This window comes from Myotis yumanensis, unplaced genomic scaffold, assembly GCF_028538775.1.
Source record: "Myotis yumanensis isolate MYYU_CA2020_CCGP unplaced genomic scaffold, mMyoYum1.0.hap1 SCAF_12, whole genome shotgun sequence".
NCBI lineage: Eukaryota > Metazoa > Chordata > Mammalia > Chiroptera > Vespertilionidae > Myotis > Myotis yumanensis.
Window position 1 is genome coordinate 15614960 of NW_027223763.1, and position 18476 is coordinate 15633435.

At 54.3% G+C, this 18476-nt stretch overlaps 1 protein-coding gene across 11 annotated transcripts in view; it reads left to right on the forward strand.

Annotated features, from left to right (window-relative positions):
- DAB2IP (DAB2 interacting protein) overlaps positions 1–12695 on the forward strand; it is a 177956-nt gene extending 165261 nt beyond the window's left edge. For 8 of the 11 annotated variants that reach the window (XM_070430834.1, XM_070430832.1, XM_070430837.1 and 5 more), the window contains 5 exons: positions 449–1337; positions 1999–2151; positions 4069–4262; positions 8839–8926; positions 9708–12695. In XM_070430834.1, the coding sequence (XP_070286935.1) occupies positions 449–1337; positions 1999–2151; positions 4069–4262; positions 8839–8926; positions 9708–9875 (1492 nt within the window). In that variant the 3' untranslated portion in view covers positions 9876–12695. The remainder of the gene's footprint in view (positions 1–448; positions 1338–1998; positions 2152–4068; positions 4263–8838; positions 8927–9707) is intronic. The other 3 variants (XM_070430835.1, XM_070430833.1, XM_070430836.1) reach the window with 3 other exon arrangements.
- Positions 12696–18476: the final 5781 nt, after the last annotated feature.

The window sequence follows — 18476 nt, forward strand, 5'->3', positions numbered from 1 at the left end:
CCCTAGTGGCTTTGACGTCGGCTTCCTCTGTGCAGGACCCTGGGGAGCAGAGAGCCACTGCCTTGTGGGTTGGGTTCAGCTAAGGGAAATTTCCGGAACGCCCTGGCCTCGCTACCCATCATCCCCAGATGCAGCTGGCCTGCCACTAGCAGGCTGGCCCCTGGCACAGGTTCTGTGCAGGAGCTGCTGCCTCGGCCAGCCAGTCCACAGTGGCTTCCGCTGGGGTCGGCTGCCCAGGCTGTGGGTTTTGCGTCTGGGCCCCAGGACTCCCATTCTTGCTGCCCCAGCACCTCCCCTCCCTGCCTCAGCCCCCCTCTTCTCCCCCAGCCTTGGCTCCGGCCACCAGGCTCGGCAGCTTGGTGGGGGCTCTCGGTTTGGACCCGCCTTGGCCGCACTCACAGTTCTTCTCTTCCCCCTTCTTTCCCTGTGTGTGCTTGTCTCCCTGCAGTCTGATAGATTTCACCCGGTTACCGTCTCCAACCCCCGAAAACAAGGACTTGTTTTTTGTCACAAGGTCCTCCGGGGTCCAGCCATCACCTGCCCGCAGCTCGAGTTACTCGGAAGCCAACGAGCCTGATCTTCAGATGGCCAACGGTGGCAAGAGCCTGTCCATGGTGGACCTCCAAGACGCCCGCACGCTGGATGGGGAGGCGGGCTCCCCAGCGGGCCCCGACGCTCTCACCACCGACGGGCAGATGCCTGCAACTCAGCTGGTGGCTGGGTGGCCAGCCCGGGCAGCCCCCGTGAGCCTGGCAGGGCTGGCCACGGTGCGGCGGGCAGGCCAGACGCCGACCACACCGGGCACCACCGAGGGAGCACCAGGCCGGCCCCAGCTGTTGGCACCGCTCTCTTTCCAGAACCCTGTGTACCAGATGGCGGCTGGCCTGCCGCTGTCGCCCCGCGGCCTTGGCGACTCCGGCTCCGAGGGCCACAGCTCCCTGAGCTCCCACAGCAACAGTGAGGAGCTGGCAGCCGCCGCCAAGCTGGGAAGTTTCAGCAGCGCCGCCGAGGAGCTCGGGCGGCGGCCGGGGGAGCTGGCAAGGCGGCAGATGTCACTGACTGAAAAGGGCGGGCAGCCCACGGTGCCACGGCAGAACAGTGCCGGCCCCCAGCGTCGGATCGACCAGCCACCGCCGCCGCCCCCACCGCCACCTCCTGCGCCCCGTGGCCGGACACCGCCCACCCTGCTGAGCACCCTGCAGTACCCTCGGCCCTCGAGCGGGACCCTGGTGTCGGCCTCACCCGACTGGGCTGGCCCCGGAGCCCGGCTGCGGCAGCAGTCCTCCTCCTCCAAGGGCGACAGCCCCGAGCTGAAGCCTCGAGCGGTGCACAAGCAGGTCAGTGTGCAGGTGGAGGGCAGGCGTGAGGGTGGTCCTCCCCAGGCCATGCTGCTCCTCCCGGTCATTTCATCTCCCCTCACCCAGCTGCCATCCCATGCTGATGATGCCACATTCAGCCCCAGCCCACCACATGCACCTCTCCTCTCCCCCGGCCCTGTTGGCCTCTGCCTCAGTCCTGTGAACCAGGGACACTGCAGCCTCCAGGTCCCTCTGCCAGTTTCCCCTGAGACAGCTGGGGTCAAGGAGAGAGGGAGGGGTCAGACCATCTTCAGTTCTAAGCCTGTTGATGCCCTGCCCAGGGTAGGACTTGACCTGTGACCTGCTCGGAGCTGGCCTCCTGAGCTCAGCTGCCACGCGTGCTTCCTGTCACCCAGGGGCTGCACGCAGTACATGGAACTGTCCTGCTTTGGGTAGAGTGCCTGGTCTTCCCGGGCCGCTCCCCATTCTCACCTGGGCGCTTGACTCTGTGCCGGGCTGCCGGCTGGGAGCTAGAGCCTCGGTCAGGCGCTGCTGCCTCAGTAGGTGCCCGGTCAGCTGCAGGCCCCCTCCCTTCCCCCGTGCCTCTGAGCCACAGGTTCTCATGGCTCCCCGGGTGCCACTCCCGCCTCCTACCCTCCCCCTGCCGCCCGCCAGCCCTCACAGCTGTGTTTCATTGTAGGGCCCTTCACCTGTGAGCCCCAATGCCCTGGACCGCACAGCTGCTTGGCTCTTGACCATGAACGCACAGTTGTTAGAAGACGAGGGACTGGGCCCAGATCCCCCCCACAGGGATAGGCTAAGGAGTAAGGAGGAGCTCAGCCAAGCAGAAAAGGTAACGCTGGACCCTGTCAGTTCGGGACAGGGAGGGGCTGCATCCCTTGGCAGCTGGCAGGATTCTCCCCCCTCGAGACCTGAGTGAGGGGGCACTGCTTGCTCCTGCAAGTGGCCAGGCCCCTCTCAACCCCTGGTTTCCTGTGAGGACAGGAGCCAGTGGGATCTGGAAGAGCAGCAGGAGGGTTTAGGTTAGACCTGAGGTTTCCCACACGGGCTGCACGTGAGACTCAGCTGGGACTTGGGGGTTGAGGGTGCCAAAGAGGTGCATGGAGACCCTGAGGGAGCCTCATGCATGTGGTGGTGGAGGCACGCGTCCCCGAGACAGCTGGGAGGGTGCCCCAGCCAGGCCCCCTCCACTCTGGGCTGTGCCTGCCCAAGGCCTGGCTCTTTCCCAGTCCCCTTCTCCTCCAGGGGAAAAAGTGGTTCTAAAATACCCACGTTCCACCCACCACACACATCTGGCCCTTGGTGGGCAGTGGGGTGCCTCCCATTCTCCCAGTGGTGTGATGGCTGCCCTGGATCCATGGCTGGTTCGAGGCCAGAGCCCAGGTCTACCCGTGCGAGGCCCCCAGGCGGCAGTCACTCCCCCTCGCACTCTCAGCCCCAGGAAAGCCTGTGGCAGCCTCAGGCAGGGCCGTGGAGTCAGGCGGCAGCTCCCTCTCTGGCCTAGGGCGAGGTCCATGTCCATGCTGCATGCCGCCCCCTCCCCGTGGCCCACCGCATCCACCTGCTTTCTCCATAATTACGTGAGGGGGTCATGGGGCACCGTGCTCCGAGAGCCACTGCTTGGCTGGGGAGCAAGGAGGGCCAGGCTCCCTGCGTGGACCCGGGGCCAGGTTCGGTGCCTTTCTGAGGCTCAGATTTCCATGTGTGAATTGCAAGGATGGCCTGAACGCTCCTCGGGCCAGGCTGGAGTGCCCTCCTTCCTTGTCCCTTGGCTGAATGAGCTGCTGCTTCTCTCACCCACTTTGCTACTAACCTTCACAGGCAAATCCAGGAGGCCTTTGTCCCTGAGCTCCCTGGGGACCTGGTCCTGCCTCTGGCAGGCCCTCCCCTCACTCCTCTGGCCCCGCCGAGCAGGGGTGGACAGAAGATCTGGAGTGGAGCCAGGCTCCCCTGGGGTCAAGCTTTGCTTCAGGGATTACATTGGAGGTGGATCTCTGGCTTTGCTGCCCTCTGACCTCGGGACAGTCCTTTGCTGTTGAGAGAGTTGGGCTCCTCTTGCCAGACTCAAGCAGAGGCTCTTCCTGCCTCCCCCAGCCTGTGTTCTCACGGCACCTTGGCCCCAGCCCCCGACTCCGGCATCAGCCTGCCTTGCCCTCTGTCCAGCCCGCACAGCCTCCTAGCTTGCTGCTTCTCTTCCTGCCTTACCCATCCTTGACTCCCCCAAAGGCTGAGCGTGCTGCACCGAGTCAGATCCAGAAAGCCGGGCAACCTTGCCCTTAACATCCCCTTCCCCTTCCCCCCACCCCCTCACTTTCTCCCACCACCACCTGGCTTTAGGGTCAGATAGAGGCTGGGAGACTGGATCTTACCCCACTGGTCACTCTACTCATGTGACTCGGTCACTTGCCTTCAGAGCCTCAGTTTCCCCTCCTACAGAGCCCCCATCTCACAGGGAACTGTCAAATCTCCTTAACCATTGTTTGCTATAAAAAGCTAAAGATCTTAATTAAATTTACTTCTAAGTCTTCATCCCCTTCACAGCTGTAAGGTCAAACGAGGGGGATGGGAGTTTGGAGTGGAGAGAGCCCCAGGTGGGGGCATCTCCTCACAGTGGGAAGTGAGCTGGGGTGGGGACAGTCCCCGGGGTATTCTGACCTGGGTTCCCTCCCACCCTGGGCGCCTGCTTGGGCTCACACGGCTGTGCTCTCTGTCCTGGGTGCTGTGCTGTGGCGCGCTGCCCTCCTGGCAGGACCTGGCAGTGCTGCAGGACAAGTTACGAATCTCCACCAAAAAGCTGGAGGAGTATGAGACCCTGTTCAAGTGCCAGGAGGAGACGACGCAGAAGCTGGTGCTGGAGTACCAGGCAAGGCTGGAGGAGGGTGAGGAGCGGCTGCGGCGGCAGCAGGAGGACAAGGACATCCAGATGAAGGGCATCATCAGCAGGTGAGGGGTCCTGTTCCTGCTCTGGGTCCAGTCCTGGCCCCACACAGCCCTCCAGGAGGCTCCGGGGAGGGGCTGACCAGCTGCAGGGTGAGTGGAGTGTGGAGACAGGAAGGAAGGAAGTGTCCCAGGTGGTGGGGACTGTGGCACAGGCCTGGAAGTAGAAGGTAGCCTGGAGTGTGGGAGCCCCACAGGGTACAGTGTGTGCTGATGGTAGAATGCAAGCCAGGCTGGCGGAAGTGAGGTCAGCCGAGGCCAGCTCTGGGGGGACCTGTGGGCCCTGTATGGAGTCCCACTTCCTTGGTGAGCACTCGGGAGTGCAGAAGCCAGATTGGAGGTGCCAAGACAGACAATGAGGACCCAGTTCAGGGCAGGAAAAATAGGAATGAATGTCAGTTACTTTCTGTGGCTGAAGGTGGGAGGTGAGAGGGAGGAAAAAGACAGAATAATCCCCAGACTTTTCTACCAAGAGCATCTGGGTGTGTCGTGGTGCTAATTACTGAGATGGGGAACTTTGAAAGAGCAGCAGTTCAGGTGGGGAGAGAGAGGGATGGCGATGACACCAGTGTTGGATGTGTTGGGTTTTAAGGTGCCTATGGGTCATACAGGAAGATTTCGGGGGAGGGGGGATGGGTGTTAATTCTGACTCATCTTTATTGATGGTTTATATCAGATTCTGTGTTGATTCCCTCCCTCCCTCTCTCTCTTTCTCTTTCTCTCTCTCTCTCCCTACTCTTATAAGTACCACACGCTAACCGATTGCGCCACTGGAGCCCCGGCCGCTCTCCCTACTCTTGAGTAGGGTGGGAGCACCTTTGTGTCTGTGGGCAGGGAGTGCAAAGTGTAGCATCCAGGCCAACCCACAGAGTCCCAGTCCTGGAGTTGACTTTCTTATGACAGTAATACCAGGTACAAGAGCCTGTCATCTGGACAGATTTCACAGGAGTGCAGTAGCCAGGATGTTCCCCAGCACACCGGGCTTCGTGCTAAATTTATTCACTACAAAAACCCTCCCCAAATTCCTCCTATTTAGACCTGTTTTTCTGCTCCTAATTATTGTTTCATTTACCTCTGGGTTTGTTCATTGGAAAATGGTTAGCAGGAGCAGAGGGCCTGTAACCAGGGTCACTAGAAACCCACTGTCCACTTGACTGCCAGCTCTGCTCTTTGCTCTCTTCACATGTGTGGTCACAAAAATGGAAGCACTTTCCACCTGACCACCTCCTCTTTGTGTCTGTTCGCTGAGAGGTGCATGCTTTCCTGAATTCAATGGCTTATTTAACACATTTATCTCTACTAACCAGTCCTGGCATATTTCCTCCCTAATGTAAATGTCAGTTAGGTTGATCGTGTTGTTCAAGTCTTCTGTATCCTTACTAGCTTTTCCGCTTGTTCTGTCAATTACTGGGAAAAGGATGTTGAATTTTCTAATCATAATTATGGATTTGTCTATTTCTCCTTTTATTTCTGTTGGTTTTTGCTTTACGTACACTGAAACACTATTCTTAGATGTATACATATTTAGGATTGTTATGTACTTTGATGAACTGACCTCTGTATTATAAAGTCATCCTCCTTAGCTCTCATAACATTCCTTGCTCTGAAATCATCTTTGATATTAATAAGGCTGCCAGAACTTAATTTTAATTATAGTATTAGCCTGGTATATCCCTTTCAATCCTTATACTTTTAACCCATCTTTATGTTTCTATATAAAGTGAATTACTCTTACAGACATCTTACTGTTGGTTCTTGCTTTTTATTTGATAGTTTCTGCCTTTTAATTGAAGTGTTTAGACCATTTACATTTAATGTAATTGTCAATATAATTATGTTTAAACCTATTATCTTGCTACTTGTTTTCTATTCGGACTGTTTTATTCCCCTTTTCTGGCCTTCTTTTGTATTTTTTATGATTCCATTTTATCTCCTATTGGTTTATTAGCTAATCTCTTTGTGGTTGCTTTAGGACAGGAGTTAGAAATTTTCTGTTAAGGGGCAGGTGATAAATGTCTTCAGCTTTGCAGGCCATTTGGTGTCAGTTGCAACTATTCAACTCTGCTGTTACAGCAGAACTGTTTGTGTGGTGTGGCTGTTTACAAACACAGGCAGTAGGCCTGCTTTAACCTTCAGGATATACCAGGCTAGTACTGGCTGTAATAATGGGCACTCTGTCATTATCTTGGTTCCTCTGTATTTAGCATACCTTTTTCCTCTGGCTGTTTTTAAGATTTACTTACTTATCACATTAGTGTGGTTTTCTTCACGTTTCTTGGGTTTGTTGAGCTCTTGGGTCTGTGGGTACATAGTCGTGCCTCCTCAGTTTGCTTTTGGGGACTCCCATTGCACATATGTTGGGCTGCTTTATATTGCCCCACATCCCACTGATTCTATGTTGTTTCCATTCTTCTGTCTTTTATCTTAGATCATTTCTATTGCTCTGTCTTCAAGTTCTCTAATCATTTCTTCTTCGGTGTCTAATCTGCTAAGTAACTCTATCCAGTACTTTTTTTTATCAGCTATTATACTTTTGCCTCTAGACTTTGATTTTAATTCCATATACTTCTCTTTATGCTCATGCTTTTCTATATTTTCTTGAACATGTGCAATATATAATGTTTTAATGTCCTTGCCTACCGATTCTATCATCTGACATTTCTGAGTCTGTTGTTACTGATTAGTTTTCTTCCTTCCTGGTTATGGGTTATGTTTTTCTACTTCTCTGCATTTTTGGTTGGATGCCAGACATTGTGAATTTTACGTACGTGCTGGATGTTTTGTGTTCCTTTAAATATTCTGGGCTTTGTTCTGGGACACAATGAGGTTATCTGGAATCACTTTTGGTTCTGTTGAGGCTTACATTTACACTTGTTGGGCGGGTCCTGGACAGCCTTTAATCGAGGCCCAAACTGGCAGTTTCTTTCTGGGGATCCCACTGGAGGCCTCCTGGGTTAACAACGTCTTTCCACTGCTCGGAAGGAACGTGCACAATTCCTGGAGTGGTTTTGTGAACTTTACAGTGGTTCTTGTCCCCGCCTGGCTGTTTTCTCACAGGCATGCAGACCAGTCCTCAGCCAAAGACCTAAGGGGACCCCTCAGGAGACAGGGGGCCCTCTCTCTGCATCTTCCTCCTGTCCGCACTGTCCTGTGAATCCCAGCGCCCCATCTCCTGCCCTCCCTGGGTCTCCTCCATCCTGAGGTCGCTCCCTCCTTTTGTTTGGCCTGGACACTCCAGGCGCTGGACAGGGCTCACGCTGCATGTTCCTTTCTTGTAGGGATCACTGGACTGTGCTGCCAGTTATTTAGTATCTGGAAAACTTTGTTTTATAGGTATTTTATCTGGTTTTATAGTTTTTTAGTTATTTTTTATGGCAGGAGGATAAATCTAGTCCCTGTTATTCCACCATAGCTGGAAACAGGATATACCAGTCTAATTTCCCTTCTAATGAGGCCATCTACTGCCTTTCTTCCGCTTCCCCCCACCCCCTCTGGTAGGCTTTGTTCCATGACTGCCTTCCTGTGACAGGAACCTCCCATTGACGTGGCCCCACACTCCTTTCTCCTGACTAGTGCTCCCGACCCATTGACTTCTCATGACAGCCCTGTGTGGTGCCTGCCCAGCTCCATTGACCTCCCTGTGCACCTACTGTGCGTGAGCTGAGTGCTCACCTAGAGGACGGGAGCTGCTGCTGGGCTGGGGAGGAAGCCGTGGGAGTGTATGAGCTCATCTGAGGATTGTTTGTAGAGCTAGAAGAACAGAGAGGAAGCAGAGCCCTGACATCCTAGGGGCAGCCAGGACATGGCATCTGCCAGCAGTGGCCTGGGAGCTGCAGGGAGACCCAGAGAGTGTGGGCTTCAGAAGCCAAAGGAAGGGAGTTGGGAGGTAGGAGTGACGAGGAGTGATTGACAGTTGTGGGAGAGACCAGCAGGACGAGGCCGGGAAGGGTCTCAGGAAAGGAGCAGCTGGTGACAGACCCACACCTGCCTTAGCTCTGAGCCACTGCAGATGGCATTCCTCCCGTCTTCTCTGCTTGTTTCCCACCCACAGACCTTGTCCTTCAGATGTCCAGTTTCGTGTGTGCACCCCCTTCCCGCTCTGTCCCATGGCCCTGAGCTGCCCGTGCAGGGCGTAGCTACTGTCTCTGTCCGTGTCCCTGCTGCCTAATGAGTGCCTTGAGGGGAAGGACTACACTTCATTCATCTCGCTACCACGCATGCCTGGCACAGCCCCATGAGTGCAGAGGGAGGAGAGAGCTCTAGAGTCCTCCAGGGTCTCTGTCTCCCAACCCAGACCACGTTCCCACGGCCTTATACCACCTGCCAGGCTCTGGAGGATGGGGAGGACTGAGCACCCACGCCCACCCTCCTGGAAGAACATCAGGAAAGGGGCAGCCCCCGGGGCTTCTGGGGAATTGGAGATGGGATTGGGGGACAGTGTAAGGAAGGAGTAGGTCCAGCCCACGCTGTGGCCAGGGGCCAGCTGGAGGGCCTCTGTCCCAGGCACATGTCTCCTCGGCCACAGGCTCACACCCACCTCCTCATCTGCTTCCTCACGTGCTGTCCTTACCTCTGGCCACAGGTTGATGTCAGTGGAGGAGGAGCTGAAGAAGGACCACGCAGAGATGCAAGCAGCTGTAGACTCCAAACAGAAGATCATCGATGCCCAGGTGGGGGGCTCTGGCCCTTTGATCGGCCACAGGTGGTAAAGGACCTAGGATAAGGGGGGTGACCTTGGCTTCTCCATATCCTTAGTCATACCCCACTGCAAAAGCTGCAGAGGAATAGGAGAACAGATCCTTGCCCTGGGAAGTCAGACTTGAGGGTCTCAGTGGACCACAAGCTCACTAGGACAGGTTGTGGAAGGGGCAGGGCAACTCCTCCCCTACTGGGGCAACATGGTAGGTATTGCCTTTCACCAGGGGTGCTAACCGAAGAGTGGATCTGTTGGGAGGCGAATGGGGAAGTCTGGAGGTGGCACAGGGAGTGGGAGGGGCTCTGTTCAGAGCTCTGGCTTTCCAACTGCATTGAGAGGAGAGACATGTTAGAGGCTTTTGGCCTCCTTCCTCCAGGCCTGTTCCTTTTCCTCTCAAGCGCCCAGAAATAGGGCCAGTCCTTGCAGACTGTAAACTGCACGCAGGACCAGGAGCTGTGACCTCTTCATGTCACACATAGGCACAGGGCACCTGCCCTCCGGGCCTCGGGTGGCTGATGGATGACACTAGAGCTGCTCCGTTGAGGATGAGAGGCAGGCGATGTGGTCGGCGTTAGAAAGGCAGACTCCAGGAGGTCGTGGCCCATGACGGCAAGGCCACCCTGCCCCACTCGTCCGCTGCTCCACGGGCCTCTCCTCCAGGCCACATTCCTCCCGCCCCAGCATTCCTACAGGCACACAGCCCCAAGGAGATGCTTCCCCTCCCTGACCCCACCTCACGCCCTCTTTGTCCACAGGAGAAGCGCATCGCCTCCCTGGACGCCGCCAACGCCCGCCTCATGAGCGCCCTGACACAGCTGAAAGAGAGGTACAGCATGCAGGCCCGTAACGGCATCTCCCCCACCAACCCCACCAAATTGCAGATTACCGAGAACGGCGAGTTCAGAAACAGCAGCAATTGTTAACCTGCCCGAGGAGAGGGAGGACTGTGGTGGCCCAGGGCCGGGCCTCGGCCTGGGGAGGAGCACCCCACAGTTGCAGCCCCAGCGCGGGGGGCAAGAGGCCGAGGCTCGTCTCCCGTGCCCTCCGTCCACGGTCCCGGAGGCGGCCACAGAGGGAGCCGAGAGAGACTGACGCAGCGGGAGCCCTCTCTCTTCTGCCCAAGAAGCGTGTTGGGTTCAGGCGAAGAGACTGCACGCGGGGAGTGGGACAGCCTGGCGGGAGCGGGGGCGGCCAAAACCTGTCTCCGTTGGTTATTGAATTTGGTGTGTGTCACCTTTCCTTCTTGACCTGGCCAAGTGCATGTACCCCTCACGCTCCCCAAGGAGGGAGCTTCCTGGAGGGGAGGGGGGTTGAAGAGCTGGGGCCCAGGCTCCCTGGCAGCCAGGCCCCTCCCTGTGGGCCCTGCCCTGCAGTTTCAGGAGCTGACAAGTCGGGGGGTGGGGAGGATGGAGCTGCCTGAGGTCCGTGTCCCCTGCCCGGCTCTGAGCACCTGCCACTGCATGCAGCCTGTCGGGGACCCTGCTGTGAGGAACCGAGGATCACCCAGACCTGTCCCCACATTCCCACCGCCTCCTTCCTCCCTCCCTCCCTCCTTATTCTGCCAAAAAGACCCAGGGAGGCTCCGTCTGTCCTCTGGACCCTCGCACCTGTGGGCCTTTGCCCCGCATCAGAGCCTCCGCCCGGGCCAATGTCTGGGGCTCCCAAAGCCAAAGACCTGGGCAGCGTTGGCCCAGCAGCACTGCCTGCCCTCCTGTGGCCCTGCAGGGAGTGGCCGCTGGGGCCCACCCTGAGAGAAAGGCTGAGCTCTAGGGTTAAAGAATTCTAATGCCCACAACCCTGGGCAGGCGGATAACTGTGATTTCTTTTCCTTTCGCAGTATGCATTAGAAACAAAAGCCCGCTCGCTCGCTTGCTGGAACACAGGGGCCTTTTAAATTGAGTGTGCGCACTGCATGGGAAATAGCGGCCCTGGAGGATGTTAGACTTGCTCCCTCTCCAAGACAGCAGCGGCCTGCACCCGGCCCGTGTGCGGCCGCCGCCTCCTCACCCTTCCCGGGGACCCCCAGCCAAGGACCAGGCGCCGCAGACAGGGAAGGGGCACACCCCACACAGCTGGGCCCGTTTTCCTCAGCTCCAGGCTGTTCTGTAGCTTGTCAGCCTGCGCCCCCACGTGCGGGACATAGGTGGGCAGGAGCGTGGGTCTCTCTGGGCCCCTCCCTGTTCCCAGCCCCAGCCCTGGATACAAAAGTTGGGCCTTTGCCCCGCAGCAGAGACGGGCTGAGCCAGGGCCAGCCCTCAGCCTCAGGAAGCGAGGAGACCCTTGGAAAGAGCACCGAGCCCTTCCTGCCCCAGGGGCTGGAGACGTGGTGCCAGGGCTGGGGTTGCCACAGAGCCCACCAGGAGGGCGAGAGGGGGAGGGGTGGCCCAGACCACACTGAACCCCGTCCTAGGCCTGGACCATGCTCAGGGAATGGGCTCTGAGACGAAACCTGTAGTACAGTCAGGCCAGGGACACGCTGGTGGGCGAGGGCAGCCCCCCAGGGTCACAGACCTCAGGAGGGAAGGCCGTGGGGGCTGAGGCCCTGCTCCCACTTGTGGTCTCACAGGCGGGGCCTGGCCCCGGTGATGTCCTCTGGTTCCGTTTCGTCCCCCCACAGCCCAGTGAGCCCCCCCAACCCCCCCACCTGACTCCGCCCACCGATGCCTCGTAGAGCGACCTCGGACTGAGCGCCTCTTAGCAATACAGGGGAGGTTCCAGGGCCCGACAGCAGGCGCAGGAGGCCAGCGCGGTGGCCGGTGCTGGCAGCCCTTGGCTGGGCTGTGAGCTCTCAGGCCAAAACCTTACTTACCTAGTGCAAAAACTGTAAACATGTACAGACTCCAGATTTTTATCTGAATTGCAAGTCTGACCATTTTTGTAAATGTTCTTGGTGTTTGACTGTAATGTAACTATTTCACCTAACGGTTGTACATAGTCCTCTAGTCCTGGTGCTGCCGAGGGCTGCCCGGGACCGCTGCTCTCCGATGGTTTGTATTTTATATTTTAATCTAGAGAACAGTATTGGGCAGGAGGAAGACGTTTGGGATTTGGGTGCTGGGGTTCCCCCCCTGCCCGTGGCATTAATTTGTTTGCTTTGCAGTGTGATGTCTGGGCGGGGGTGATGGGCACATGCGCCCTGGCTGGGCCAGCAAAGGGTGCTCTCACCTGGGCCACACAGAACCCGCGTCGTGGTGCTGGACGGCCTGCAGACAGAGGGCCCGCAGGGCGGGGGTGGGGAGGACCACGGTCCCAGCCCAGACCCTACGGGAGACCCTCTCCTCTCCTTTGCCAACACAGAGGCGCCTGACTATTTGGTGAACTTTTATGTTTAGGGTGAAGGAAACTGCCAAACTTCCTATAAGTGAAGACTTTTTCCAACTGCCCAATAAGGGGGGTGGGGAACCGAGGCCAGAGCTCTCCCCTCCCCCACAGAGCATCTGCCGGATGCACCTCTCCCTCCCACCCGTCCGTCTGCGGAAGGCAGACTGTCCAGGGAAACAGCCCCTCTCTTTTCTACACTCGGCCCCCAAGCCGCCCGGCCCCCCACCTCCCTGCCCCCCTTTTGTAAGTATGTGAAAAGGACAAAACTGCAAACGTGGAGTCTCGGCCGGAGCCTCTCCAGCTGTGACTTTTAACTATGTAATAATGTACAGAGAAAGTTGTTGGTGTTCTAAGACTGTGTGGCTGTGCAATTTCTGTACATTTGCAATTAGAAATATTAAAGATTTATTTAGCTATTTTAAGCCTGGCTCGCCTCTCCATTCAGCTGTGTCTCGGGAGATTTTGTGGGGGTGACCCTTGAGTCATGGGCTGATGTTGCCCCCCTGTGCCAGCACTTGGTTCACCTGGTGGCACTGCACACAGGGAAGACCCCTCAAGCCGATGGCAGTGGTGGTCTCGGCTCCCTGAGTGAGCCGGTGTCCCCTCCTCCAGGCAGTGGAGCAGGTGGGCTGCAAGCCTCCCCATGGCTCAGCCAGCTCGGAAGTGAGGTCTTTGCTGGTCCCAGGGTCTCCTGGGAGAAGGGCCCACACTTGCCCTGCAACAGACACCAGCTCCTGCCCAGCTTTGCTTCAGACGCTGTCCCACCTGCTGAAGTCTGCCTCCAGGAGGGGACAGGCCCATCACGGGGAAGAGGTTGGCCTAGGGTCCAGCAAGTCATGGCAAAGTTGGACGGAACCCAACCTTCCGATGTCTGGAAGGTTCCAACTCATAAGGCTCTCCCAAGCCCCCCACCTGCAAGACCGAACCCAAGGCCTCCACTGTGAACAAACTGGCCCCCAAACCCCTTCAGCTGCACCTGTGCACAGAGGACCTTGCAGCCCTGGGTCCCACTGAGCAGGTCCCAGGCACCACGCAACAACCACTAAAGGTCAGTGCATCGCCTTTGCACATGTGGGGAGACTGGCTCAGAGGGGGCAAGTCCAGGCCCAGCCCCTGCCCACCTCAGCATGGCACACAAGGGCCAAGGTTCTGCAGAGGCAGGGCTGCATTTGGCCAGATCACCAGATAGACACCCTGGCCTGTCCCCTGCACAGGTGTCTCGGCTCCTGCCAGGGCCGTGGGCCCCAGCTGTGCAGCATTTCCACAGAAGCCCCAGGGCTGCTCCAATAGGAGGGCTGGTTCAGGGGTGGGGTGGAAGGGTGCAGCAGAGCCACCGGCTGCTGTCCACCCTCGCCAGCCTGACCCCCAGGGCCCCTTGTCTGAACCCTGGGGTAGCTCCAAACCCTTGTGGATCTATTTGGGGGGAGGGGGACGCTGCATCCTGCTCTCCCAACCCATGCTCCTCAAGGCTTAGCTATAAGACATCTTAAGCCCCCACCCCTGCCTCACACTGCCATCTGACTGTGCCCTTGCCCCCATCAGCCTGGGTGACAGCCACCTGCTCAGCACCCTGGCCTCTCGGGCTCTCAACCTCGTCTCCTCTGTCACACCCTCCCTGTCACCTCCCACATCATAGGCCTCTTTTCTCCCAGGCTCCCTGTGTTTCTTCTGCTTCCCCTCCAGGCTTAGCCCTGTGTCTCCCTCCTCGGCCCCTCTTCTGACCAGATGCTCTGACCATATCAGCCCTGGGTCCACCAATGGCCCCTACTCTCTGGGTGGCTGAGAACTGCAGGACAAAAGCACCCGGCTCCTCGTCCCCTGTGGGTGCCTGCCTGCCTTCCCCACTCAGCTCTGCTCCCATTCGCCACACCGGATGTGAAAACAAACAGGAGAGGAGGTGGTCCTCTTCCCGAGGCAGCTGCTGGCCAGGCCCGACCCTCTCGCCCCTTGCTGCCTTCGTTATCCTAACCCTTTGACCCCTGCTGCCTTCGTTGTTCCTAACCCTTCGGCCTCACTGTTCTCCACGTGCTGGGCTTCCACCTGCTCTGAGCTGGGTTTCCTTCCCTCCCCTTCTTTAGCTGGAACTGCCTCCTCACCTCCTGTTCTTTCCCCAGCACACCACCGCCTCATGCCCAAAACGATGGCCCCCGCAGTGCTCTGCACCACTGTCCCCAGTCCCCACAATCAGGGCCTGCCATCACTCTGCTGGGGCAGCGCCTCACAAAGTAGAATTCAAGGGAAAAAATCTCTGGGACACAGCAAAAGCAGTCCCGAGAGGGAAGTTCATAGCACTGCAGGCCTACCTCAAAAACAAGAAAAATTAATAATAAACTATATAATCCTACCACTCAAAGAATTAGAAAGAGAACCACAAGAAAAGCCCAGAGTAAGTAGAAGGAAGGAAGTAATAAAGATTAGAACAGAAATAAATTACATAGAGACTAAAAAAGCAATACAACTGATTGATGAAACCGAGAGCTGGTTCTTTGAAAAGATAAATAAAATTGATGAACTGTTAGCCAGACTCATCAAGAAACAAAGAGAGAAGACCAAAATAAATAAAGTCAGAAACAAAAGTGGAGAAGTAATCACTGACCCCACAGAAAGATTGTAAGAAAATACTATGAACAACTCTATGCCAATGAGCTGGACAATGGGGGTGAAATGGACAAATTCCTAGAAAAATACAATCTCCCAAAACTGAGTCAGGAAGAATCGGGAAACCTGAATAGGCCAATAACAACTGATGAAATAGAAGCAGTAATAATAATAATAATAAAAACTTCCAGCAAACATAAGCCCGGGCCTGGATGGCTTCACAGAGGAGATTTACCAAACATTCAAAGAAGAACTAACACCTATACTCCTCAAACTATTCAAAAAAATCCAAGAGGAAGGATTACTTCCAAGATCTTTTTATGAGGCCAGCATTATCCTAATTCCAAAACCAGATAATGACACTACAAAGAAAGAGAATTACAGGCCAATATCTCTGATGAACATAGGTGCAAAAATCCTCATCAAAATATTAACAAATTGAATCCAGCAATATATTAAAAAGGTCATACACCATGACCAAGTGGGATTTGTTCCAGAGATGCAAATCAATAAACATGATACATCACATAAACAAACAAAGACAAAAATCATGTGATCATATCAATAGACGCAGATAATGCATTTGACAAAATCCAACACCCATTTTTTTAACAATTTTTTAAAATATATATTTTTTAAATTGATTTTGGAGAGGAAGGCAGAGGGAGAGAGAGATAGAAACATCAGAGAATCATCGATCGGCTGCCTCCTGCACGTCCCCCCACCCCCCACCGGGAATTGAGCCCACAGCCCAGGCATGTGCCCTTGACCAGAATCAAACCCAGGACACTTCACTCCACAGGCTTACGCTCCATCCACAGAGCCAAACCAGCCAGGGCAATCCAACACCCATTTTTGATAAAAACTCTCAGCAAAGTGGGACTAGAGGCTGCGTATCTCCAAGATAAAGGCCATATATGACAAACCTTCAGCCAACATCATACTCAATGTGCAAAAACTGAAACCATTTCCCCTAAGAACAGGAACAAGACAACAATGTTCGATTTCACCACTATTATTCAACACTAGAGCCCCAGTGCATGAAATTCGTGCGGGGGGTGGGGGGGGGGGTTCTTCAGCCTGGCCTGCACCCTCTTGCAATCCGGGACCCCTTGGGGGATGTCCGACTGCTCGCCTGCCTGCCTCATCACCCCTAACCACTCGCCTGCCTGCCTCATCACCCCTAACCACTTGCCTGCCTGCTCATCACCCCTAACCACTCACCTGCCTGCCTGATCGCCCTAACTGCCTCTGCCTGCCTGCCTGATTGCCCCTAACTACTCTGCCTGCCTGATGCCCCTAACTGCTCGCCTGCCTGCCTGATCGCCCCTAAACACTAACCTGCCTGCCTGATCATCCCTAACCGCTCACCTGCCTGCCTGCTGATCACCCCTAACCACTCTGCATGATCGCCCCTAACTGCTCGCCTGCCTGCCTGATCACCCCTAACTGCCTCTGTCTCAGCCCCCGCCACCGTGGCTTCGTGCGGAAGGTCATTCAGCTATACAGTCTAATTAGCATGTTACACTTTTATTATTATAGATAGTACTGGAAGTCCTAGCCACAGTGATCAGACAAGAAGTAAAAGGCATCCAAATTGGAAAAGAGGAAGTAAACTCTCATTATTTGCAGATGACATGATATTGTACATAGAAAACCCTAAAGACTCCACCAAAAAACTACTATATTTAATAAATGAGTTTGGTAAGGTAGGATACAAAATCAACACTCAAAAATCAATGGCTTTTTTATACACCAATAATGAATTCTCAGAAAGAGAAACTAAAAACAATCCCATTTACCATTGCAACAAGAACGTTAAGATACTTAGGAATAAACTTAACCAAGGAGGTAAAAGACTTGTACTCAGAAAACTACAGGATGTTGAAAAAGAGATAAAGGAAGATATAAACAAGTGGAAAAATATACCGTGTTCATGGATTGGTAGAATTGACATCATTAAAATGTCCATACTACCCAAGGCAATCTATAGATGCAATTCAATCCCTATTAAAATACCAATAGCATATTTCACAGATCTATAACAAATACTCCAAAAATTTATATGGAACCAAAAAGACCCCAAATAGCTGCAGCAATCTTGAGAAAGAAGAACAAAGTTGGAAGAATTACAATACCAGATATCAAGTTATATTACAAAGCCACCATAATCAAAACAGCCTGGTACTGACACAAGTACAGGTATATAGATCAATGGAACAGAACAGAGAACCCAGAAATCGACCCAAGCCATTACACTCAGTTAATATTTGACAAAGGAGGCAAGAGCATACAATGGAGTCAAGATAGTCTCTTCAATAAATGTGTTGGGAAAATTGGACAGGTACATGCAAATAAATGAAACTGGACCACCAACTTACACCATGCACAAAAATATAAACTCAAAATGGATAAAAGACTTAAATGTAAGTTGGGAAACCATAAAAATTCTAGAAGAAACCATAGGCAGCAAAATCTCAGACATCTCTCATAGCAATATGTTTACGAATACATCTCTTAGGACAAAGGAAAGTAAACAAATGGAACTAGATCAAAATAAAAAGCTTCTGCACAGCAAAAGAAACCATCAACAAAACAAAAAGGGAGCCCACTGCATGGGAGAACATATTTGGCAATGATACATCTGCTAAGGGGTTAATATCTAAAATATATAAGGAACTCATACAACGAAACAAAAGACAAACAATCCAATTAATAAATGGACAAAGGACCTAAATAGACACTTCTCCAGAGTGTCTAAAATTAACATGGAAGGAGATATCAGTCAATAAGAGAACCTGAGAACCTTCAGCAGATGGAAGCTGGTCAGGAAGCTCAGGGCCAGAGGCCCAGCCTGATGCGAGGCCCAGCCAGGGACCAGGTTGGAAACGGGATGCCCAGATCCCAGCTGCCTCCTCCTGCTCTGCCAGCCAGGACACTTTTTACCTCCCAAATCCTTGTGAGGAACTGGATATTTTTCTCTGAAGGAATTGAACAGTTATGCTCCCGACGTGGGGACACCAGGTAAAGCAGAGGACTCTGTGAGGTACGGGGCGGGGGAGGGGGGGGTTAGCACTTTGGAGGCATAAAGTGAGCTTTTGTTTGCTTCCCTCAATATGCCCACCCCATGAGAGCCTTCACTGCTCCCAAAATGCCCAGAGCCAGGCATCTTTCCCCCAGTAACTGGGTGGAACACACTTGTTTGGAAAAACTGGCTTCAGAGAAAAGACCTGCAGATATTCCCCCAAATGCCAAGAGCGAATCAGTCGCAGCATCCCATAACGTCCCCTGCCAACCACCATGCCCTGTGAACGTGTATACACACCTGCAAAAAGCATGGGGAGCCAGGACCCCTCCCCCGCCCCAGACAGTTGAGGAAAGTGCCCGATGAATCATGGACACTAGATGTGAATCTCCCCAGGCCTCTGCTTCATAATGGCAACAAAACTTCCTATTTGCAAATATAACAGCTCAAAAGAAAAAAATAAATAAAACTCCCAGCATGAAAGGGAAAGGCCAAATCAACCAGCCCAAGAAAGGAAGCAGGAAACAGAGATAATGCAGGAAAGAGAAATTAAAAAAAAAAACCAACATGACAAAACTCT